At 41.9% G+C, this 26,162-nt stretch overlaps 1 protein-coding gene across 1 annotated transcript in view; it reads right to left on the reverse strand.

Annotated features, from left to right (window-relative positions):
• DNAH11 (dynein axonemal heavy chain 11) overlaps positions 1–26,162 on the reverse strand; it is a 257,321-nt gene that overhangs the window by 213,717 nt on the left and 17,442 nt on the right. Inside the window, exons 5-9 of the mRNA XM_031940270.1 lie at positions 22,970–23,069; positions 16,651–16,862; positions 10,200–10,433; positions 9,454–9,621; positions 1,186–1,302 (exon numbers count right to left, since the gene is read on the reverse strand). Of these exons, the coding sequence (XP_031796130.1) occupies positions 1,186–1,302; positions 9,454–9,621; positions 10,200–10,433; positions 16,651–16,862; positions 22,970–23,069 (831 nt within the window). The remainder of the gene's footprint in view (positions 1–1,185; positions 1,303–9,453; positions 9,622–10,199; positions 10,434–16,650; positions 16,863–22,969; positions 23,070–26,162) is intronic.

Here is a 26,162-nt window from a genome sequence, read left to right on the forward strand (position 1 = left end):
TACCTCAATGTCCTCATCTGTAAAATGACGGAGCTATATACCTCAAAGAAATCAAAGAAAGAGAAAAAGGATCCATCCGTGCAAAAATGTTTCTAGCAGATCTTGTGTTAGAGCAAAGGACTGAAACTAAAGGGGCAGCCTTAAAACTGGCACTGGTGGAATTAACTCTGCTGCGTGAATGCAATGGAACATATTAGGCCATAAGAAATGATGGAAGAAGAGGTTTTGGAGAAACCCGAGAAGATTTGTGTGAACAGAGGTAGAAGGAAGGGAGCCCAACCAGGAGAACAACCAGCAAGGCAAACACTTGAAAGACTGAAGACTCTGGTTGCTGCAATAACCAACCAAGCCTCCTCTAGAGGGGCTGTGGGTTCTCATGCTAGTCACCTGACCAGAGAGAGATGGGCAAAGGGTGAAGAACAAGACATGTTTTCAGACATGGTTTGTGTGGGAATTTGTTTTGCTGGACTTTCACTTGTGCCACTTAGTACCCTTTATTACAAGGGTTTTCTTTTTTCTTTTTTGTAATTTGTAATAGGATTCAGGGATAGAGAGAAAAAGAAGGAAAAACAGAAAGATAGGGTGGTGGGGGGAACATTAAAGCATTTTTTAAAATGTAAAATAAATTTTTAAAATTTAAATAAATTAAATAAAATTTTCAATTTAAAGCGACAGAATTAATTACTGATGAGCACATCTTTGAAAGTCATATGTTGAATTTATCATATATTTCAAAAGAAAATCAAATTGAACATAAGAAATTCATACTTGCAATATACAACTTTCGTTTCTATTTTTAGATGGAAATATTCAATTTAGAAGTTCATAAAAATGAAATTATTTAAAATATTTAAATATTTTGTATTTAAGATATTAAAATATTAAAATTATTTTTAAAAATGAGAAAGGCTAAATTCAGTGGCCACTAAGGTTTTTCCTTTTCAGTTCAAAACCTGTGATTTTTATGTGTTGTTTTCCCATCCATCTCAATTAGCTTGAAGTTTGCTGAAGGCGGGAAGTGGCTTTCTTTTTCTTAATTGTATCCCCAGAGTTTAACAGGGATTCTGATATGGAAGGGACTCTAAATGAATGTTGATTGGATTGTATTATTCCATGAGTCTATGATTTGCCAATCGCCCTGACAATTAAAGTAGCTTTGGGTAATCATTAAAAGTCAGTACTAACCTTAAATGCTGATTCTAAGCCTGGACAATCTAGGAAACCCGCACAAAGGACAGTGCCGAGCCTTCTGTCAAAGTCCAGAATTTTAGCTTTGAACTCAGCATAATCCTCTTCGAATTCCTGGAAGATAAAGATGTACATGTTACATTGGAGATCACAACCACATGGGCTTCAGTTTCCTTCCTTCTCCTTTCCTTCCTTCCCTGCCTCCCTCTCTCTCTTTCCCCCTTCTTTCTTTCTCTTCCCCCCCCCTTTTTTCTCTCTCTTCCCCCTTTCTCTCTTTCCCTCTTTTCTCTTTCTTTCTTTCTTTCTTTCTTTCTTTCTTTCTTTCTTTCTTTCTTTCTTTCTTTCTTTCTTTCTTTCTTTCTTTCTTTCTTCCTTTTGATTATTACTGTTATTCCTGACATTTACATCAACACATTAGGATTTACAACATACTTTCTGTAAATCATCTCACTGATTCTCAAAATCACCGGGGGAGGTGAGGACATCTATTATCATTCCCATTTGAAAGATGAGAAAAATGAGACTCAGAGAGACTGAGAAAGACTTTGAAGCCATTTTTTCTGACTCCCAAGTCTGTAGATACTCTGTCTGTTCTCCCTCACAGCTTCTCATGATTTCATTTATCGGTCAATCAACAAGCAAGTATCGCATTTCAGCTGTACTGGATTTCACATTGGGCCCCGGAGATACAAAGACAAGCAGGAGACAGTTCCTGGCATCAGGGAGTTTAGATAAACACACACAGGAACGCACACACACACACACACACACATACATACGCATATATTTTTACAATCTGATTCTTTTGATGCTGTGGAGCAGCTTCCTCTGTCTCAGACCATCCATTTGTATGGAGTTAAATCTTAAAGAGTTTCCTATGATCCTAGAAGGCGTCAGTGACTTATGCAAAACCACACTTGCCTCTGATATGTCGGAGACAAGAACACAGGCTTTCCCAAACACTACCCCATGCTGCCCTGGCAAGTGCTATTGCCCCCATGGCACAGAAAGGGTTCAGAGAGGCTGTCCACGGTGGCAAAATGGCAGGGCAGGACCCGTCTCGGGCCTCCCAGCTCCAAAACTGGATTTGCCATGAACCTAAGGCCATAATGATGGGAAAGAGTGCAATAGCTGGGGTGCATTCTGGGTAGTCCCACCACCCAGCCTCCCTAATGAGGCAGCTCTGTCCTCAGAGGAACCACACGATGTCACCTTGTGGCTTATAGGCCTACAAACCAATGAGGAGGCAAGCGGACCCAGTGGCCTCGTTCTTCACTTGAACTCCCCCTTTGCCCAAATAGGGCCTGAGACAAGTGAGTGGGTCGCCCTTTAACATACAGCTTTACACAACAACAAAATCCTTTTCTCCCAGCAGCTTTATTCTCCCTGCTCTCAGAAAATCCAACTCTACCTTTCTTACACTAGCATCTCTGAGCTTACACAGTTTTTATTTAAGACAAACATCCCACAACAAAAGAAGAAATGATCGATTTGGATTTTTTTAATCTATGTAAATCATAAAATATAATCTCACCTCGATGACTCCCCATGACTGACTGATCCCCTCAAAAACTCAGCTGTTCCAAGACCCCAGAACTCAGAGAGGTGGACGTTCCCTCTCACAATGCAGGTGCAACCCCCTACAAACCATTTGGCAGCTTGGTAGTTACTCTAAAAAATGGCTCACCCTGAGACCACAGTGACAGAGAGTATCACGGAGAGCATCCCCGGGACTTGGGGGCACCGCGCCCACCGCAGCATGACCTGCTGGGGTTTCTGGGCTGCCGGCCCTCAGAGGAACACATTCCTTCAGGATCGAGCTCCCATCCCAGCTTCTGCAGGAGCCTTTTTGGTCTCTTCCCTAAGTTCTTGCTTCCTTCCCTTCTGAAATTACTTCCCATTCACACTGTGTGTATATATGCGTGTGCATACAAATATAGATATATACACATACACACACGTATGTGCTTAAGTTTCATGTATGTAATTATTATGTGTGTGTATTTGTATATGCATATGCATATAGCTAGGGGACGCTGCAGTGGATAGAACTCCCCAAGTTCAAATCCAGCCCCAGACACTTCTTAGCTGTGTGACCCTGGCCAAGTCAATTAGCCCCGTTTGTCTCACTTTCCTCATCTGTAAAAGCGAGTCGAAGAAGGACCTGCCAGACCTCCCCGGCATCCTCGCCAAGAAAGCCCCAAACGGGCTCATGAACCGACACGACTGAAAAATGACTGAACAACCACATCCCTCTACACGCATCACTGCCTGCTGGGGGGTCTCCCCACCACCACCATTAGCAGGCGAGTTCCTTGAAGCCAGTGACCATGTTTTCTATTTTTTTGGTGCCCCCAAAGTTCAGTGCCACACCTGGCATACAGTAAGTGCTTCCTAAATGTTTACAAACACATATTAAGTGCCTATTATGTGCCCAAACACTATTTTCAGTGTAATAAACATGCAGCTCCAGAATACAATCTTTTCTACCCTAAAAGAGCTTCTAATATAGATGCTTGAAGTCACAGACGGTTTCACCAAACCCTTTTAGGACAAGAACCAAAGTGGAGGGAATCCCAAGCTACAAACCAAGGTTGCTTTCCCCATGAAATGGCCTTATTAGTACAGCGTCTGGTATATAGTAGGTGCTTAATAAATGCTTGATGATTGTCAATGCTGTAAAATTGCCCATGCATATAACTTGTAAATAAAAGGCTATAATAAAAAAAAATAGATGAAAAAAAAAAGCTTTTGACAAAATACAGCATCCATTGCTGTTAAAATAAAGCATTAGAAAGAATAGGAAAAAAATAAATAAATACTTGATGACTGAATGACTTTCCCTAATTCATTAGTCAACCATCATATATTTATGAAGTACCTACTTTATGCCAGACCACCTGATCTAGATAGTAAGGATGGGCAGAAAAAAACCCAGTCCCTCCCCAAACTCTTTGGGGAGTTTGTGTGTTATTGGGGGAGACAAAATATACACATCCTAAATCCACAGATTAATGCTCAAATAGGCTGAGAAGTGCCCCTGCCTCAATCAGACTGAATCCTAACCCCCCACTGACCCAGATGCCCACAGCAGAAAGACGAACACCAAAGTTTGTTTTATTTCTATTTAGCATCAAGGAAGAAGTCTCATTTCCCCCAAATCAGTATAAACACTGATCCTTTCCTTTCACATGCCATTAGCTCTTTGAAAACAGACCAACAAGCCTGAACACGTCTAATGTGTCTCTTCTTTCTATATCGTCACAAAAGACTTGCCAACCTGAGATCCTAGAACGTTCTTAAAAGGCTAAGTAAATAGGGTGGCTTGGGAGGAAAGGGCTGTGTGACTTTGCTGATACCATCTATCAAGGAGCCTTGTTTTTTAATATAAAGAGAAAATTTCCAAAAGGAAACCACTATAAACTGTCCATCAGCAGCATTACAGACTGATGCAAAATTAGCGGGCAAGAATCCACATAAGCATTTTTGCCTGTGGAACAAAATGAAACGCTAGACTCTTTCCATTAGATTGTGAGCTCCTTAAAGGCAGGGACTGCCATTTGCCTCCTTTTTGTCTTCTGCACTTAAATACAGCACCTGGCACATTGTAGTGTTTAAGAAATGTTGATTAATGGATTGAACAGGAAGGAATTGATGTGTGTCTCTCATGCTTCACTGTGGGAGAGAGAGGAGTTAACTGGGGAGCTGAGTTCCTCTCTCAAGAGAGATTCAGAAAAAGCATCCTTTGGGAAGTGGATGCAGAGAAGTATTAAATGAGACCTAATTACCAAAAGCTGCAACCTAAGGATAATGTAGGTCCCTGGAATAATTTTCACTCTTGGGGCTGGTACACTTGGGAGGTTCCTCCTGGTTCTTAGAGCAATCATGTCCCCCTTCCTGGTGGTGAGGCAGGAGACAGGAGAGCAGCGAAAGATAGGACGTCAAAAGAGGAGAGAGGGCATCCTGAAGCTAAAGGGCACAAGGACTCATCCTTGGAAATAAATCTAAAAATGTTTTTCCTTCACTAAGGCCATTTCCTTATTTTCTAGCATTTCCAGAGTTAAATGGGATCACTGACTGTAAAGAACTTTGTAAGCCTCAGCCTTCAGCACTCCCAATTGCTTCGGAGGCCATCAGGATTCCCCCAGTCACCTTGGTCCATAACCACAGATTCATCTTCGATTCCTAGCCCTTCCTCATCCCCCAGATGCAATTTGTTGCCCAGATTGAATGATTTTGCCTCCATCATCTCTCTCACACCTACTCTATCCTCTTCATTTACATCAGCCACTACCCTAAGTCAACGTGGCCCGGCTGCTAAGGGGTCTCCCTTTCTCAAGCTCTGATCATCTGCCACACAATTGGACCTTATCATTATTCAGCTCCAAAACCATCTGGGGTCTCCCAGTGTCTTGAGGCAAATTCCTCAACTGGACACAGAAAGTCTTTCACATATGCAAGGGACACACTTTCTTGGAGAAGACCCCTTCAAGGCACGTTCCACTCCAATGAACTAAATGCTCCTTTAGAACCATCCCATACTCATCTGGAACCCGTCAAAAATCCGGCAGAATCTCGTCATCTGTTTCCATCACTTACGTGCCTGTCGAGATGTACTTGGCTATAAATATCATTTGCAGAAGCCTGCCAGTTCTTTTCTTCATCTGCCATTTTTCCCACCTCAGCAAAACTTTACAAGAAAAAGCTACAAACACTTTGAGATGTGCAAGTATTGGTCACTACTGATTATTTCCTGATTATCTTTCTCTTCAGAAGGGCTAATGTCCAGGATTGGATTCCCATGTCCTCCCCTCAGTCACTCGGTGCCCTCTTCTATTTCAGATACCCTGGGAAACCTCCCATCCCTGTTTTATAGAAATGATCATCACATTCTGGCCAGCTGAAACCTGGGACAACAGAGAAGCGTGTAGAGCACCTGACACGGACTGGAATGGCCGCTGAATGTAAACACAAAGGAAAGAGATCGTTTGTCTTGGTACCTCTCTTGCTCCTTTCAGTCCATTAGGGGGAAAATTGAAGTTAAACCAAGAGTGACTCTTTCATTCAATATTAATCACAACTTGGGAACCTGAAAGCTCTTTCCAGGAACCAGCCTGAGAAAATCCCTCCATTCTGTAAATGGCCCAGAAAACTTGTAAATAATGCACCGCTCAGTGATTCCAGGGACACAGGTGATGGACAAGCTCTTCCACAAACCTTGCCAGGACAAAGCTTTCCAACCTAGTAATCAGTTGAGGTGAGTCAGGCTTGGGGTTCCGATCATTCATTGTCTTGTTGATGCTCCTCATGAGTGTCACCGAAGGGAGGAAGCCTGGGACAGTCCATGGAGAGCTGGCCTGAGCACCAGGAAAAGCTGGGTTCAAATCCCACTGTCGGCACATCCTGGCTGTCTGCTCCTGGGCAGTCACTTACATTCTCTGTGCCCCAGGCCCCTAAGACTAAAATCAGGACCACTTCTGGCCACCATTTGGTAGCAAGAGTTTCCTCTTGAAAGTTTCTCATATCAGTGAAATCCTAGATCTGTACGGTCCCCCTGCCCCAAAGTATTATGTAATACATAGATGTAAAGGGGCAGAATGGAAAAAGATATGACTCCAGAATCAGAAAATCTTGAGTTTATTTTTTGTTGAGGCAATTGGGGTTAAGTGACTTGCCCAAGGTCCCACAGCCAGGAAATGTTAAACGTCTGAGGCCAAATTTGAACTCGGGTCCTCCTGACTTCCGGGCTGATACGCTATCCACTGTGCCAATTAGCTGCTCCTAAAGTTTAAGTTTAAATCTCACCTTTGCAATATATTGGCTGGGCAATCAATCAACCAGGCAACTCTTCAGGATCATGAGTAGCAGCCAAAGTGCAGACCAGTGCTGATGGGGCAGTTCTTCCTGGGAGGTCCCTATACCCTTGAAATCATGGCTTTGCTCTTTACCCCCTCTCTATATTACTAAGCAAAGTTAAGGAATAACTCAAAAAGGACCCACATCCTTTTTCCTTCACTGCCTGATTGGTTGAGTGGGTTGAGGTCACGTGACCTCTTTATCTCTGAGGTGTTCCTTGTTGTAAAGTATCTGTATCTGGCATTAATTCCGTGAAGGGAAGAGCTTGGATTTGGAGTCAAAAGTCCTGGCTCTGCCATTAACACAAGTTGTGTTAACCTGAGCTAGGGTAACCCCTCTAAGTCTCAGTTTCCTCATTAAAAAAACCAGGAGTATGAATAATAATAATCTGAGCTAGACAGTAATCCTTCTAAGTCTCAGTTTCCTCATTTAAAAAAACCAAGAGTATGAATAATAATAAGAATAATAATCTGAGCCAGACAGTAATCCTTCTAAGTCTCAGTTTCCTCATTAAAAAAAAACCAAACAAACAGGAGTATGAATAATAATAGAAATAATCTGAATTAGACAATAATCCTTCTAAATCTGTTTTCTCATTTAAAAACTGGAGCACAAATAATAATAATAATAATAGTAATACACAATAGTCAGCATTGTGGTTGTGCTTCAATTGTCTAAGTCATGTTGGACTCTTTGTGATCTCAACTGAATTCAGGTTTTCCCGATTCCAGGCCCGGCACTCTCACCACTGCACCACCTCGCTGCTCCATTGCTCGCATTAATACAGGCTTTAAGGTCTGAAAAGAGATTTATAAACCTCATCCCATTGACCAGGGAGAAGATGAAGAGAGGAGAAGAAGGCCCGAGGTCACTTCTACCTCGAATACCTATTGACTGTGTGACCATGAGCTTAGTACTTAGCCCTTCGGTCTCCCCAGGCAGCTCCCCAAGATGATCAGTTGCAGGAAGTGGGTCAGCTTATACTGGTGAAAGGAACTTTCACACCAAGACACCCAGGACATCTCAAGTCCAGGTCACAAATGAGATGTAAACAATAATATTTACATTATCAATCTTATAGGATTATTGGGAGAATAAACTGAGATTTTATATATAGACAGAATTAATTTGCATAAAACGTAAAACTATACATCTTACTGTTATTGTTGTGATACATGTTAAATGTTAGGGAAAATGTGTGAAATTGAAGACTGCTCAATTCAAAATAAAAAATGAAAGTGATAAAATGAAGCAGCTCCAGAATCTTAATGAGGAAAAAGGTTAGATGTTCGCTTTTCTCCCTCAGTACTTAATTGGACCTTGCCAAACAACTGATAACAAGGAGCTATTTTTAACCTAGTGCTGTGGGGATTTTTATAGGTAAATCCCAAGAGACCCAGATGCTGGAAGATGGCTAAGATTAAAAGGGGCTAAAAAGTCAACAGCTTCCATGACTTTCCTTTAGGAAAAGTGAAAAGTTGCAAGTTGGTTTCCCCCCCCACACACACACACACACCTTCCCAAGAAAAAAGATGGGGGCAAAAATGGAAAAAAAATATACATTTAGGAAGCCATTTGCCTGACTGCAAAAACCATGACTTAGATGTCAGAGGGCAAACTTCTTAAACAAGAGAAAAAAGGATGTTTAATACAGGATAAAAGGATCTCAAGTGATTCACAAGATGATGGAAAAATAGGAAGAATGGGGAATGCTGGGGCCTAATGAAGGAGGGAGGAGGGAAGGAAGGAAGGGAAGAAGGGAGGGAGGGAAGGAAGAAGGAAAGAAGGAAGGGAGGGAAAAACAAAAGGAAGGAAGAAAGGAGGGAGGGAGGGAAGGAAGGAAGGAAGAGATGGAAAGAGGGAGGGAAGGAGGGAAAGAAGGAAAAAAGGAAAGAAGGAAGGAATGGAGGAGGGAGGGAGGGAGGAAGTAAAGAAGAAAGAAAGGAGATAAGGAAAGGGGAGGGAAGAGAAGGAAGAAAGGGAGGGAGGAAGGGAGGGAGGGAAGAGAAGGAGGGAAAGAAAGGAGAGAGGGAAGGAAGGGAGGGAAGGAAAGAGAGGAAGGGAAAGAAGAAAGGGAAGGAAGAAAGCTAAACAAAGGGACAGAGGGTACTAGCTTCATCCTAGGCTTTTGCCGAACTATCTCTATGACCTCAAGCAAGTCACTAAACCCCTAAAGTCTGACTCAGTTTTCCTTCCATAGAACGTAAATTCCCTGAGAACAGGAACTTTCACTTTTGTCTTGATTGACCCAGCACTTGACATACAGCAGGTGCATAATAAAAGCCTGTTGCCAGATCAGTTTCCTCAGGAGCTGGACGTGAGCTTGTTCTCTAAGACTATTAATCCCTAAGTCAATCCTCTCAGTTCTTATGTTCTAACATATGATGGAAGACCCAGAAACATTATTACCGTGTTAGTGTAATCACACGGGTCATACGTTCTCTGTTGGAAAACCTTACAGATGTCCACAAATTCTTCACTCATCTCACAGATCTTGTCATTGAGAACCGTCCCCTTGGTGCCACCGAACTCAAGTCTCTCCAGCTTCTCCAACTCCAGCATCGTTGAAAATACATCCTTTGTAATAAACAAATAAATAACATCGTAAAGATTCGATCAGACTCATCAGCCAATGTTCATTTTCAACATTTAATCACTTTAAAAATTCACATTTCCATGTATATGGAAAAAGAAAAGGAAATAAAGACTTTAGTCACTAGAAAACGTTCAATATTCATTTGAGGCAGGACCTCGGCTTTTTCTTGCTCTGAAGCTAGCTTTCTATCCTTTGGGTACATTTCCTCTCTAATCAAGTGAGATGTACCCCATGTATATGTCATTACAAACCTTACAATCTCATTTTTCTGAGCAGCAGATACATTCCATTTCAAGATTTTATTTAAAGACTAGCTTTCATACATATGGATTTCCATCTGTACTCACTGTAATATTTACAGAATAATAAAAAAATGATATGGAAACCAAAGAAAAATCTCCCCTTAGTGTTTGTATGGGGCAAGGCTCTCCTTACAATCTTCTGAATCACTCACCTACCCCATGGATGACACTACCTGTTGGTTGAAAGGCATTGAAAAGTACACTGATTCACTCCAAGCCTATATAACCTTCAGGAAGTAGGAGCCAAGAGACAATACCTCTAGTTTCCTCAAACGGTTGAAAAACTTGTCAAATCTCCAAAACACCATGTGGGATTGGAAATCCCACGGCTTGATCTCCTGGCGTCTGCTGAAATACCTTGCCAAACCCTCCCTATAGTCGAAGAAGGAATTTTTAAAAGTCTTTAAGATGCTGATGGCCACTTGCACCTGTTCCAGGGATTCTTCAACTTCTCCACTCAAAAGTTCATCCGGGGAAAGGAAGGCGATTGCCTGAGACAATGAGAGAAACACAGAGATCGGGAATACAGAAACAATTTTTCCCTAGCTTCTTTTGGCAATTGGGGTTATTACAATGTGCTTTAAAGTGGCACATTCACACCGGCTCTAAATATCAATCGATCTTTAAATGATGGAGGGCAGGGCAAGGCCGGGAAGGGAAAATCATAATTGATGCAACCAGCCACAGATAGTTCCGTTCATAAATATCTATTGGGTACCTAACATGCATGAGGCACTATTTTGTCTTAGGAAGAAGTGACACATCCACAGATCATTAAAGATCATCCATAACCCAGAGCAAAGTAATTCCAAGAGGGAGAAAACACTAACCACTGAAGGGAGTGGGAATTGGCAGCTGAGCCAAAGACACAGAGGATTCTGGGAGCCAGAGGTGAGGAAGGAGTGAATTCAAGGCGGGAAGGACAATAAAGGCAAAGGCATGGGGATGCGCAGGGCAGGGCACATCTGGAGAACAGCCAGTTTGGCAGAAACATTGCGGGGACGAAGGAGAGAAATGCAGAGATCGGCTAACAACACTAGGCTGCTACCGGAGTATGAAGGGCAGACGCAGGTTCTAGATCGCTTCAGTCTGCAGAGGCTCCCAAATAAGTGAGAGAGGGAACATCACGTACAAGGAACAACTAATGAGTCTATCTGACCAGAACAGAGAGTGTTTGAAGGGAAATAGCTTGAATTCAGATGGGAAAAATAGGAGGGAACCAGACTGTGAAGGCCTTTAAGCCTTAGGCTGAAGATTTTGCATTTTATCATAAAAGGAAGAGGTTTTTAAGCAGTGGGGAAACATGCTGGCTAGATTTGTTAGAAAAAAAAAAAGATTAATTTAACAGATGTGTGTAGGGTAGATTGGAAAAGAAAGATCCCAGAAGCAGGCAGACCAATTAAGGGATTATTACTACAGCTCAGGGGACAGGTGATAGGGACCTGAACTAGACAAGTGGAAGGAAGGGAAGGGATGTAAGAAAAACAACGGAGGTTAGAAACCGGGCTTGGGTGAATCCAGGATAACTCCCAGGAGGCAAACCTGCGAGGCACCTGCGAGGATGTAACTTTTGGAGGAAGGAAAACCTTGTGAAAGAAAGACATTCAGTGTGGCAAAGATTCAGAGAAAGGGGGATTTGCATGAATGCTACAGAGTGGAGAAAGAGGAGCCCAAAGAATAATCCATACAAGAGTCAACTGATGCAAATAAGACAACACCAAGAGGCAACAAAACTTGGGTCACAGACAACAGGCAGCTCCGGTGCTAAGAGTAAACAACGCCCCTTTATTTTAACCAGCAACAAAGGCCAAGTACTTAAGGGGAGGCCTGAGAAGCCATCCTACTTCCGAGCAGTTGGCCCAATTTGTAATTAGAACAGAGGCTTGAATTTACATGAGTCCGCTCTTAAATCGGGGTCAGAGAGCTGGTCATTCACCGAGTTTTTCTAAGGACACTAGAAAGCCTCTGACCTTCCACCGCAGCTGGCTGCCATTGATGTGCCACAGCCAGGATATCTTGGAGTAGCACCTATTAATCTACCAACATCCCTATAAGGCACCATGAATTTGGAATCCACACTTAATGTGGATCTTGTAGAGTCTTTCCCATCTAAGTACAGAATCTTCCTGGCCTCCTGGTGTTCCAAGTCAACTCAGTTCTCAGAGCCCAAGGAGGCAGGAGCGGGAGGGGAGAGGGGTGGGACCCAGGCCGGCTTGGCTATCAGATCCTTCCTGGCTCCTGAGGTGAGAGCCACCCCACCCACTGGGAAAGCACCCAGCCCAGTGTTGCAGCTCAGACTTGCAAATAGTAAACTTATCTGGCTGATAATTTAATTATTCAACAAATACTTACTGAGTTTCCACTATTTACTTAACCCATAGAAAAAGTAAGAGGAGCAGGCCCTGCTCCCTGGGTGTTTTTTAAACTGGACCATAACTTTATTTATAAAATATCATACACACTCGCCCCCCAAAAAATAATAGTAACAATAAAAGGCAATTATAGCACAAGGGAAATAAAGCTTGGAAGAGGGAGGACCTGGAGGTAGAAAAGGATCTCAGGGACTATCCCATTTAACCCCGTTGTTTTACAGATGAGGAAGCTGAGATCCTAACTATACCATAGAAACTACAGGAAAAGCCTCGGGTTCTTATTACTATACAATAGGAGAGTTTTATATTGTAGTTATTTTTTTTTTTTTAATTATAGCTTTTTATTTACAAGTCATATGCATGGGTAATTTTACAGCATTGACAATTGCCAAACCTTTTGTTCCAACTTTTCCCCTCCTTCCCCCCACCCCCTTCCCCAGATGGCAGGTTGACCAATACATGTTAAATATGTTAAAGCATAAATTAAATTCAATATTAGTATTATTGTAGTTATTTTTAAAAAATCAAAATTCCAAGAATCACAAAATCCATAACTATATATAGTAACTGTATAGATACATATATATACATATATATATATATATATATATATATATATATATATATATATATATATATATATATATATATATATATATATGATTTTTAAACGTAGCTGTGGTTTAATAATGTAGGAAGCTCCTGGTAAGGAACTTTCTCTACAAACATAAATCGGCACTTGCTAGGGACACTGAGATATTAAATTCTTTCCCAGAATCACATATCAGGAATTTGTCAAAGGTAGGACTTGAACCCATAAACCTTCAAGGTGGTTTACTGGTTTGCAGTAAAAAAAAAAAATTGAGGGGTGGGGGCACAGCTAGAAGGCACAGTGATCCAGCGCTATTATGCCAAAGTTCCCTTTTAATGGGGTGACCAGTTCCTCCAATTGTCCTATTTCGTAATTCTGCCTTAGGTTATGACCGTCCCCTCTTAATGGTTGAGATAAAGGTTTTATAGACATTCTTTAATGCCATTAGAATATCAGTAACCTCCATCTATAAGGCTATCCCCACCTAGGTCTCTGCATTATGTCATTGTTCTTGTTATTCCATAAAAGGCTTGCTGCCTTTCGTGGCTAGACTCCTTGAGATGATGGTCTCATCTAGCCCTGGGATCAACTAGTCCCAGTATTTCTCTCCATTTAATAAATTATTGAATTGGTCTCTAATCTCTGTCTTGCTCAGTTTCTTCGGCATTACAGTGCCGGGCCTGGAATCAAGCCCACTCAGCTTCCTAAGTTCAAATCTGGCCTCAGACACTTACTAGCTGGGGGCCCAGATCACTTTAAGGTCACTTTACCCTGCTTGCCTAAGCTTTCTCATCTGGAAAATGAGCTGGAGAAGGAAATGGCCAAGCGCCCCAGTATCTCTGTGAAGAAAACCCAAATGGAGTCGAATTGGACACAGCTGCAAAATGACTGAAGCCCACCCAACTCCACAGGGCCGGATGGTGGGGACAATGCTCCACAGGAAATCCACGCAGCTCTTGGGCGAGAGCCCAAATGGTACAAAAATTATCAGTGTGAGAAGAAACTCATCAAAGTTGTAATGAAGCTCAATTATCCACAGCCTGTGGGGAAACTGCAGACGCTCCCCTGACCTAGAATGGAACTTCACGTGGAGGACGGCAACTCTGCAAGCAAAGACCTCAGAAAACACCTGCCAGGGAAGTGCCAGGGCTGCGAGCAGTGCCAGGCTCAGCCCATAGCAAGGGAGCCAAGCTCTCTGGCCGGTGTTAAGGGGAGCTGTCCTCCACGAGCCGCCATCTGCACTTAGCACTGTGCCGTAATGAGTTAAATCATTTTAGGCAACAATAGTTAAAAATCTCATCAGAATTAAATTGGATACCACCAGCCCTGGGAGGGAGGGAGAGAGAGGGAAAGAGAAGAGGAAAAAAGGAGTCGGAGGGGGAAAGAAGGAAGAAGCTGGATTAAGTCACCCTTAACTACTTCCAGGCCCTCCCTAGTTACCATTATAAACCCCGTCAAGGTGCTACTCGAGTGCATTGCACATAGTAGGCATTTAATCAATGTTTCTTTGACAAGCATACTTAATAGACTAACTTCCAGAATCTATTCCCCAACAATGCCAAGTAATGTTTAATTTACTTGCACACTAGTTTAAAGTTGGGTGACCTAAATGATTGCTGCTTAGAAAGCAGGGAAACATCTCAATGGACAATGTAATGGAATCTATTTGAGTGGGACATATTAGTAATTAGTTGAAAGGGTTTCCTTCCTGTTCCAATTTATGTGTCCTATTATCTCCCTTCCCACCCTGACATCTTAAGCTACTTAAAATGGGGCTCCTGCCCACCAAGCAGGCAGAATGTCCAGGAATGAAAACAATCATCTCCCCCTGGAAAAAGAGCTTCCACTGGAGGATTTCAAGAATGGGAAGGGGGAAGACGTGATGAGCTAGCAGTAAGAAAAGGAGACAGGAAAGCTTATCTTTTTTTTTTTTCTTCTGCAAAGTGAGCCATGGATGACATTCCCTCTAGATGCCCAATGGTGAGAAGCGTCTGATTCTAAGACAGCCTCTCCGGCCCTCGCTTCTCATCAAACACAAGAAGGAAGTTGTCAGAGTTTCTCATGGGGTTGGGAAGATGGCAGCTCAGAGCACCCCTAGATATCTACTCTTCCATAAAGTGCGTTGGGGCTCATGCTTCATGTTACAGCGGGGAACTAGAAAAAGCACAGAACTGGGGGTCAGAAGGCCTGGGCTTGAATCCCAGGGACCCCTATGGTGTCTTTGGGAAGTCACTTTGATTCTCCAGGCCTAGGCTACCTCAGCTGGTAAGAAGTGGAGATAATAGGCCTGGAGGTAAGTCCCTTCCAGTTCTAAATCTGCAATCCTATGGGATACATGATATAGTACAAAAATCCTATAGTGCGTGTGTACATATATACATATATAAACATATACATACATACACACATATATACGTACCCATCATATGTACACAAATCTGTCCCAAAAGTATAAATATTACAGATCATAATTACATTACTTCGGAGTAGACCAGGGACTTAGGAATATCTCAATATCCTCCCATTTCAGTCGCTTTATTAATTATCTGCACCTGAATAAATTTCCCTGGAGGAAATCGTTCTTCTAGACATTGAAGTATGGTGGGGTTTTTTGGTTTTTTTGGGATTGATGTAGAACACAGATGGGAAATTTTGCAGCAGTTTTGTCCAGCTTAAAGAGAGTAAGCAAGCTCCCATCCAGCCTGCCGCGGAGCTGTCCAACATCACCCTGGATCATGCTGGAACACCGACACCCAAACAGTTGCTTTCCAGTGAGGAGGCAAAGAGGAGGAGGGGGAAGGAAGGAAGAAAGGAAGGAAGGAGGAGAAAGAGGAGGGAATGGGAAGGAGGAGAGTGGGGAGAAAATGGGAGAAGAGCTTTTTCCTCAGATTCTTCTCATTCTCATCATCTCATTATCACTCCTTCTAGAAGCCAAAATTCTTTGTAAAATCAAAAGGGAAGACTTCTAAACTCTTTTACACTCACAGATACACACAGAAAGTATGTACATAGATACATACAAGTATGTGTATATCTATAGATATATACTATAAATAAATCTATAGGTCTCTCTTCATGTATACATATATGTATATGTTTGTGTATGTGTATCCACATACATCTCTCTCTCCTCTCTCTCCCCATATATATAGCTTCCTCTTCAATCCAGATGAGGTAAAATTTCCAAAACTGCCAGCCCTCCACCCTTTACCACTTTTTCTGTATTAACTCTTTCTTTTGTATCCATTTTTACGAGATACTTTCTCCTTTTTTAACCTTTTCCTACTTTATTTTGTTTTTTAGAACCACTTTATCATACACAACTCAGTTCCTACAACTGTACAATCATTTTTATTGTACTGTATTATGGAAATGTTTGTTTTATTCCATAAATTGAAAATAAAATAAAATGAAATAAAAATTTTCTTTTCTACTCAGCAGGAAAGAGCTGAGTGACCCCCGGAATCTTGTGGACTCTTTAATTAAGCTGGGAAGTGTTTGTTACAGATTGCAGGGTATAAGTTTCCTGAGGATAAGGATTATTTTATTTCTGCCCTTTGTCTTCTGAAACCCAAGACAAGGCCTTTCAGTTAGTAGAAACTAAAGTCAATGTTTTCTAAAAGAGGAGGGTCACCTTGGGCCCCAATTCTTCATTGCCCACTAGTTCTAATCACAGAATCTAAAACAAGGGGGGGGGGAAATCATATTTCTTATTTTTGAAGTTTTTTCTCAAAAGCTACATACCTGATCAATAAAGAGATTGCAAAACTCCTGCAGTAAAATGATTATCTGGGCAGGTGAGTTATAAAATCTGGAGTGACTCCAAATCAGGCAGATGGTATGAAATAACGGGGAAATCAAGAAACGAATCTGAGGGAATTCAGTCTCCTTAAGGCGTTGAATATGTCTTCTTAGTGGTCTCAGGTATAATTCTATATCTTGAGCTTCAAGAAGAGCTGTAAAAGAAGCACCAATGGAAACCAAAGTCAAAGTCTGAGATTTGGGATTCTAAATTTAGTCTCTATACCAACCTGAATTTATGGAGTTTCCATAGTGGGAGTTCCCTCACACAAATGAAATCAAAAGCCCAGAGCACAGTCTCACTCCTCCCCCAAGAAAATGAATGAATAAATGGATTTAGCCTCTAAGTACAAAGAAAAACAGAAGTAACACAACCTATTATTACTGAGTTGGATCATATATCCTTTTGTACTATCTATACCACAACTTAAATTGAACTTTAACCTGAACCAGAAGATTAACACTAGCCTATTCATATAGAACAAGAGTTCTTCACTATTTTAGTGTGTTCTGGATTTTTTTACATGATCAGTCCTGGTGAAATCTATGGGCCTTTTCTCAGAATATCATTTTAAAATGCAAAAACAAATTAAGTTCTCTTTTGGCTGATCCTCCTGAGCAATGGCTTCCAGTTTATCATGGTTCTCTCTAGACTGTGGTGCCCAAAATTGAACAGAAACTATAGGATAATCCCCCCTCCCTACCAGTGGAACTATCCCATGCATGAAATTCTTTCCCACTTGGTAAAGCCTTCCAGAACTTAAGTTGTGCTGGCAGAGCCTTTGTGGCCCCAGGGACTCCTTCCACATCGTGATTAGGCGTTGAAGTGGGTTTTTAGTAGAAAAGAGAAAAACATGCCTAAGTACGATTTGGTGCCTCATGGTTTCTTCTTTAAAGAGAGGCAAATAGTAACACCCACCTCACAAGGTTGATGTGATGAAGAAAAAAGAAATATGTGGGAAGAGCTTGGCAAAGTTTCAAGTAAGTACTAAAGAAAGGCTAGCAGGGAAAAATTTTGGGTTTAGAAACAAAGAAGCAGGATTCAAATCCTGACTCTCGGATACTCATTCTTTAGCAACCTTGCCTTCCCTGGGCTACCATTTCCTCATCTTGGATTGGATTCAGTGGCCTCCGAGGCTCCTTTCCATTCTAGCTCTATGGCCCCACAGTCTCAAAGAACTTTTCCTGTGGTATATCGATGATCCTGTTATCATTCCCATACCACATTCAGATTCTATTATCATCCCTGTATCAAAGTGTCCAATAATTCAAGAGATAGAGTCAGGAGATAGCCCAGCAACCACATCTCAGTTCCTTCCAGCCATAGAATTCTTTCTTTTCCAGGAATGGTCACCTAACCTTTCCTTGAAGACCTTTTAAGAAAGGGAACACCTTACACTGGGATAGGGGACTAATTAACTAAACAATAAAGGTCTAGTTGATAGGAAGCTTTCTGATTTGGGTTTGTTTTTTCTCCTTCCATCAAGCCCAGACTACCCACTCTGATTTCCACCCGCTAGTCCTGATTCTTCCCTTTGGGGATAGACAGAACTCTTCCACATACATAATACCTCCTCAAATTCCTGCAGAAAGTGGTTATGTCCCGCTTTTTTCTTAGAGCTACTATTCCTAGAGAAGAGAAAAATAAGTGTCCTTTTGGCTATGATTTTATCCAACTTGGAAGGAAAGGAAATTGAGCCTCCTCCAGTAACCTTATATTATCCAGTCCTCCCTTCCTCACATGAGACGTGAGAGGCAGCAAGCTGGAGCAGAGGAAGCATTAGTCTGGAAGCCAGGAAGGAAGATCTGGGTTCGAGTCTGCCTCTGTCTGACATCCACTGAGCCAGGTCTAGTCATTTAACATCTTGGGTTCTAGGCAACTCTAAGACAGGGCTCACCCATATTGATAGAGGGGGTTTATTAATTCTGGAGCTCCCTACAGTAATGAAATAAAAAAAAATCAGTATCTACCAATCCTAAAAGGCCAAGGTTGTCACTGCAGGCAGCAAAAAGGAAGAGTCTCTCAAGGAAGGTTAAAAAAAAAAAGAGAGAGAGAGACACACACACACAATGGATGACATTCTATTCCAGAGAAGGCCCAGAATCCTTTAACTGATGAGATGAGACATCTATTGGAAAAGAGATGACTTGGAAAGCAAGCTCTTTTCTATCCTCATTAAGGAGGGAAAAGGATAAGTGGGTGTGAATCATTAGAGGAATGGTTTTTGTTTGATATGATAGAATTACCATCCTAGAACTGGGGAGTTACAAGGCACTGCAACAGGCTGCGGCATATTCTGAAAGCTAAGGTTGTTTTTACTAAAATATTACTCATCTATTGGAAATGGTTTGGTCTCCCCTGAAGGCTAACAGACCCTGATATTGCAGGGCCCTTTTATGCCCATTATTCTGCATAATAAATAGTACTACAACATTTAGAGTTTATTATGTTGTTCCTCCAAAGGCCTCAAAGGCTTTTGAAATTAAAAGAACTCTCACAACCTTTTTAAAAATCCCTTAAGTAGGTCATTACTGTATGGCCAAGCTTTTCAGTCATTCTTTCTAGTCATTTATGTTTCTTCAAACTTTGCCTCACAAAAGTGTGTTTACCCAACCCAGAAAGCATTTCTGAAGGATGACGTGGGCAAGGGATTGTGGGTACATGGACAAATAAAACATTCCCCGGCCTCAGGAAATGTAAATTTTACAGGAAGACCAGACAGATGTAAACAGAGGTGACAGAAAGGGGGAGGAAAGAAGCAGAAGGTTTATTAAGTACATTTCATGTGCCCTACACTGCGCTCATGCTGCTGATTCACATAGAAGATGGGCTAGCTCTGCTCTCATTGCTCATTCCTAAAGGAAACAGAGAAGTAAAGTGGATGTTATGGTTCAGAAGGAGTGATGGGAGATGAACTATTTTGAAGTCTGGTTCTGGGTAATAAAATGCAAACATTCACCCATCAGCCCAGGGTGGGCTCAGGGGCAAAGCCCAAGGTTCTCATGACGGGGAAGGAGGAGGAACAAGAGGGTAATGGCCCGGGGCATGGCCTGGAAATGGTGACCAAGAAATGACACGGAGGTGGGGAACCCAAGCCGGGACTTGAAGAGATGATGATGAGGAGCACGAAGGACAGCCAGTGCAGATGGCGGCCAGTGCAGGGAACAGCGAGCAGACCCATTTGTCTGAGAACCTCAAAAGGGAATGATGGGAAAGGCACCTAAGAAGGTAGAAGAAAGACACATTGGAAGGACTTTCAAGGCCCATCTGAAGAGCTTAGACCTTCTCAGGCAAACAATGGGGAGGCTCCCAGTAAGGCGAAGGGAATGCCCGTGTCAACGGGTGCTTTGGGAGGATGGGCTGAGCAGCAGGATGCCCGATGGAAGCCTGTCTCAGGAGTCCACTGTGGAGAGGTCCCCAGACTCTGTTTCCCTCAGCATGATTAAAAAGGGCTTCCTGAGGAAATGGCCATTCTGAAGCTGGAGGATTTAAGACCCAGAGACACTAAGGGATTTTGGTTGTGGCTCATTCATTTTTCACTCATGCCTGACTCCTCACGATCCCATTTGGGATACTCTGATAAAGACACTGAGTGGTCTGCCATTTCCTTCTCCAGATGGAGAGGAAACTGAGGCAGGCGGGGGAAGTGCCTTGCCCAAGGTCACCCAGCTACTAAGCATCTGAAGCCAGATTTGATGAAGTCTGATGAACTCAGGAGGCTGAGCCTTGCCCACTCCAGGTTGGGTGCTCTGGGCATTATGGAGCCACCCGTCTGTGCCCAGGTCAAATCATTAAGTGTCCAGTACCACAACCCCCCGCCGGTGTTACTGCTGGGCAGGCTCCTCGAGGCCCCATTGGTGAGCCGAAAAGGGCCAGTCCCACTCCTCCCTCGGACCCTGGCAGACGCCCCAGACTTCTCTGGGGACCACCGTTCCCACAGGTGCCTCCTCCTCTGTGTCTCTGGCACGTGGGGAGCTCGCTGCCCCCCGAACGCTGCCCCTTTGGCCTCTCCTTCATTTGACTTCTCATTTTCTTTTATTCCGGAGCAACTTCCCAGTGCCCTGATTATTCAGCCCATTTGGTGGCCTTTGGTCCAGCTCCCCGATTCATCTGCTCTCGATGAAAACAAAACCATTTATGTTCATTATGAGCTATTAGACACAAGGACGCTTGGCCCTCTGAAGCAGACTGGGAAGCAGCCTTCAAGGACTCATGGCATACACAGGGGCTTTAATGGTTGGGAAAATGCGCCAATTTAAATGGATATACAGAGGCTCGATTTGTCTTCTCTGTGACATTTGGAAGGGCAAGACTTCTTTTTAAAAAGCTCCACCGAGTCCCTAAAATCTGTCCCTTGTCTATGTAAGGCTAAGGTGAGAATTTTCCCCAGGCACGAACAGTTGACACTAAAATGAATAGATGCTTGAGGCTCACTATTTTCCGTGGAAACAGATTTAAGGATCTTGAATTTAGAAAAAAATAAAATTTAATTTTAAAGAAAAAAGCCGGGTTGTAGCCCCCCTGTAGAATGTAAGCTCCTTGAAGGGAGGGATTGGTTCACCTTTGTCTCTGAGTCCACAAGGCCTGGCAAACAGTAAGCACTCAATTACTGTTTGTGAGATGAGGTAAAATGCCCTTGAGTAAAAAGATGAGTCTCTTGGTATTCCCAGCCCAGTAGGTGCTTCATACCTAAGCGCTAAACTGAACTGAACCCTGCTGTCTCACCTACACTGCGACAAACGTGGCCCTGATCTAATTCTTGCACCGGGAAATAAAAGCACAGGAGACAGCATGTTCTTGGAGCCTTGCTTCAGTAGCCATATTTTTTACCTCTCAGGAGATCCAGGTATAATTGGTACACTCACAAAAAGCTCTGTGCCCCTCACTCTAGTTTCGACTCAGCCCACTGTTCCAATTCAATTTAACAAACACATATTGGATATCTGCTATGTACCAGGCCCCATTGAGATAAAACCAAAATAGCCCCTGCCTTCAGGGGGCTTATGCTCTTTTGGAAGAAAAGAAACACATACAGCAGCAAATAAATATAAACCACGGGCTTAATCAAAACACATTTACATAAACGTGTTTGCTTTTTTGCAACACTTTTGTGAGTTGGGTGCAGAGGGGAGGGAGAGAGAACAAATGGATAAATTTATTGATTTTTCTTGATAAAATTGTAATTAAAATTTAAACATTTAAACTTCAAGGGGAAAGAAGACTATGCTAGACTGACCATGACTTTACTTAAAGGAATGGAATTCTTATATCTTCCAAGTATATTTAAAACTATGCTTTAAAATGCTTTTATCCCAAACATATTAAGGGGCCCAGAGCCCTGGACAAGGAGTCAGGAAGATATGAGTTCAATTCCTGCCCCAGACACTGACTAACGGTATGACCCTAGACAAATCCCTTAGCCTGTCTACCTCAGTTTCTTCTTCTGTAAAACAAGGATAAAAATACCTGCTTGCTGTTGTGAGGAGAATAAGAAGTAAAGTTTGTAAATTACTCTCCAAACTTAAAAGTGCCAAATGAATGACAGTAAGGTTCTGTGATAAGGATAGACAAGAAAGATGATCCGGAACGATATACTGAGGGCTCCGGGCACAGCAAACGAGACTGTTCAGGTGGATACTAAAGCCACCCCTATAGAATCCTAAATTCCTAGAACTAGAAGAGAATATGATCTCTGCTGGATTCCACTAAAATAAACTCCAATTAGAACTCCAATCTGGCACCATCAGGAGTTGTATTTATCATAAGAAGACTTAAATATAAGCATTAGATGGAAGTTTTTTAACCATCTATCATTATGTTTTACTAAGATGTCATTGATATATGTGCAAAACACCGACTCCTTAGAGTGAGTAATTTCTTTACAGTAACAGGACTACTGTAGCAATAAATCTACAGCCACAGACTGAGTACACGCACATCGTGGCCGACATTCTGTTTTACATCAGTTATCTCTAATTATCACTATATTTTATCCTGACTTTTATGAAAGGAAAAAGTATCAATGTAAACTTTACGGAAATAAATTAAATTGGTGGAACTCAAGCCAAGTAATAATGTATTTAATCATGCATTTCAATATTTAGATACAGATCTGGTACACAGTGATGAATTCAAGCCATCTATTAAAGAAGATCAATTGATTATTCAGGAACACACACACACACACACACACACACACACACACACACACACACACACAAAACAAAGGTCATAGCTCACCAATATTCAAATTGTACTTACCAGCTTCAACGACAATCAAAGTGTCCTCAAAAGTAGGCAAATAACTGCTCTGCTTGGTTTTCAGGATCTGGACCATTTTCTGGACAATGGGAGCTTGAAGCTAGAAGTAGTTTAAAGAGAAGAAGGAAGAAAAAGACAATGCATTTTATAACTAAAAGTGGATTACTGGGAGTTGCAAATATGATTCCTGGGAAGAAATAATTTATTCAATTGGATTTTCCTTCACAGAATTTACACGACGTCTAAAGCTTCTGACCCAATGTCCAACAGGAACAGGGACAGAAAAGCAAAGAAAGCAAAATGACCATATTTTCTACATTTATGCACCGTTTGCATCTCCTCCCCAGAGAGGAAGTTAAATAACAACAAAACAAAAGGAAGCTTCATTGTATCTGTGGCCCTCGCTAGAGAGTTCTCTCCCTTCCTCCAGGTCAGGTTCATGTTGCATCTCTGCCTTGCATCCTATTGAATTCTTCTCCATGAATTTTCTACAATGGCTCTTACCAGCCCCCCAAAGCTGGTGGGTTTCTTCCTTTTTCTGAAATCTAAGCACAGTAAGTTCCCCACCTCTGGACAGAGAAGTGAAGGACTCAACCTGCTCATGGCAACTGTGGGAATCGCCTTTGTCGTACTGGGAGTGTAGATTACAATGGGCTTCTTTTTTTCTTTTGTGAGCTGGGTGTGGAAGGGGAAGGACAGAGAACAGATGGATAAAATGATTGATTTTTATTGATAAAATTGTAATTAAAATATTAAAAGGATATTAGTACAACATTTAAGCAGCCCATGATCCTTAACTCTTATTATCAAACACTACTGATTTATCCAATCTTTTCTAGTCATATATGCTCTTGATTATGGTTTTTATATACCCTTCAAGCAAAAACCGTCAATGATTAAAATGTTTCTAGTCACCAGTTTTGTACCAGCTTAGTCACCAGATTTGCATTTTTATTGCCCTTTATAAGAACTACAATTTTGTTTTTTTCTAAGATTTCAATGTTTCAGGAAGCCAAATGAAATCGCAAGAATTCTGGTGTCAAAAAAGTGGGTTCGTTGAGGCAGAGAATGACATGGGAACCACTGGAAGCATGGATAACTTCCCAAACACAAACCTCTTCCATAACTGACAAAATTCCTTTCACCTCGAATCTTCTCTTTCTTCACTCCTTCCATTAGCTGCCTCTTCCCGAGACCTGGCTCCCCACTGATGATGATTCTGGTTCCCTGGTCACTTCTTTTCTGGTATTGATTGCATTTTCACTCAACTTAACCCTCCTCCAACTCCCTGGTCATAGTGGGAAGTCGGCCTTACTCTGTAGACATTGCCAGAGTTCCCTTCTACTACCACCAATTCTCTCTCAGGTCAGCACCTCTGCAATGGCTACACTGCTCTCCCTTCACTATCTCGACCCCCTGGTTAATCATTTCAACTTTACAGTCAAATGCTTGCTGTGTCACTGGTCACATTCTGTCAAACCCCAACTTGGATGACGGCCATCACCCCCACCCCCTTTCACATAGTGCTGAAGGAAGCTGAAGAAATCCCAAAACCATGATCACTGGATCCTCTACAAATCTGTAACATAATCTCAAGTGGATTCTCACTGTGGCAAAGAAATCATTTTGTGATTCCTTGAGGAAGCATCCCGTTAATTATAGAAGTTGCCCCAAAACTTTCCTTCCAGCCTCCCCGGGTAGAGAAGCTGCCCCAAAACTTTCCTTCCAGCCTCCCCGGGTACCCCTTCCCTTTCTATTGAGAACCTTGCCTCAGAGTCTGCTGAAAAATTGAGGCCATTAACTAAGGTCTCTTCTCACCTCAACCTCATATCACTCAGGTGTCTTATTTCACTAGCTCTTCCTCCACCTGTCTCATATGAAGCAGTTGTTCTTTCCCTTTCTAAGGCAGGCCTCTTTATCCATATACTTTATTCCGTCTCTTAATCTCTTCTAAAAGGTTGACACACACATGCATCGCCAGCGCCTGCCCCTCCCCCCCACTATCATCTTCACTGTCTCATTAATTTTTATTCTCTCCCCAATATACTGGCTGTTTTTAGCCTACCGATATTTCCATTTTTTTCTCCCATATTAAACAACCTTTTTTAATTAAAGCTTTTTATTTTCAAAACACATGCATAAGATAATTTTCAACATTCACCCTTGCAAAACCTTGTGTTCCAAATTTTCCCCTCCCTTTCTCCACAGCTCCTCCCTAAGATAGCAAGTAATTCAATTTATGTTAAATATGTGCAATTAATTCTTCAATAGATATTTCCACAATTATTGTGCTGCACAAGAAAAAAAAGATCTAAAAGAAAAAAATTAGAAAGAAAAAAAATGCAAGCAAATAACAAAAAAGTGAAAATGTACTGTTGTGATCCACATTCTGCCCCCACGGTCCTCTCTCTGGGTGAAGATGATGGCTCTCTTCATCACTAGCCTACTGAAACTGGCCTGAATCATCTCATTGTTGGAAAGCGCCATGTCTGTAGGAATTGATCATTGTATAATCTTACTATTGCTATGTACTATGTTCTCTTGGTTCTACTCACTTCATTCAGCATCAGTTCATGCAAATCTCTTGAGGCCTCTCTGAAATCATCGTGCTGACCATTTCTCATAGAACAACAATATTCCATGACATTCATATACCGTAACTTATTCAGCCATTCTCTAACTGATGGGCAGCCAGTCAGTGTCCAGTTCCTCGCCACTCTGACTTCTTTGGGATACAGGCCCAGTAGAGACATTGCTGGATCAAATGGTATACACAGTTTGGTAGCCCTTTGGGCATAGTTCGATCTCCAGAATGATTGGATCAGTTCACAACGCCACCAACAATGTTATTAGTGTCCCAGTTTTCCCACACCCTCTCCAGCTTTCATCATTATCTTTTCCTGTCATTTTAGCCAATCTAAGAGGTGTGTAGTGGTATCTCAGAGTTGTTTTAATTTGCATTTCTCTGATAAATAATGATTTAGAGCATTTTTTCATATGATTAGAAATGGCTTTAATTTCTTTTCTGAAAATTGTTCATATCCTTTAACTATTTATCAACTGGGGAATGACTTGCATTCTTATAAATTTGAATCAATTCTCTATATATTGTAGAAACGAGGCCTTTATCAGAACCCTTGGATGTAAAAAATTCTCAGTTTATTGCTTCCCTTCTAATCTTGTCTACTTTTGT

This window comes from Sarcophilus harrisii, chromosome 5 (assembly GCF_902635505.1).
Source record: "Sarcophilus harrisii chromosome 5, mSarHar1.11, whole genome shotgun sequence".
NCBI lineage: Eukaryota > Metazoa > Chordata > Mammalia > Dasyuromorphia > Dasyuridae > Sarcophilus > Sarcophilus harrisii.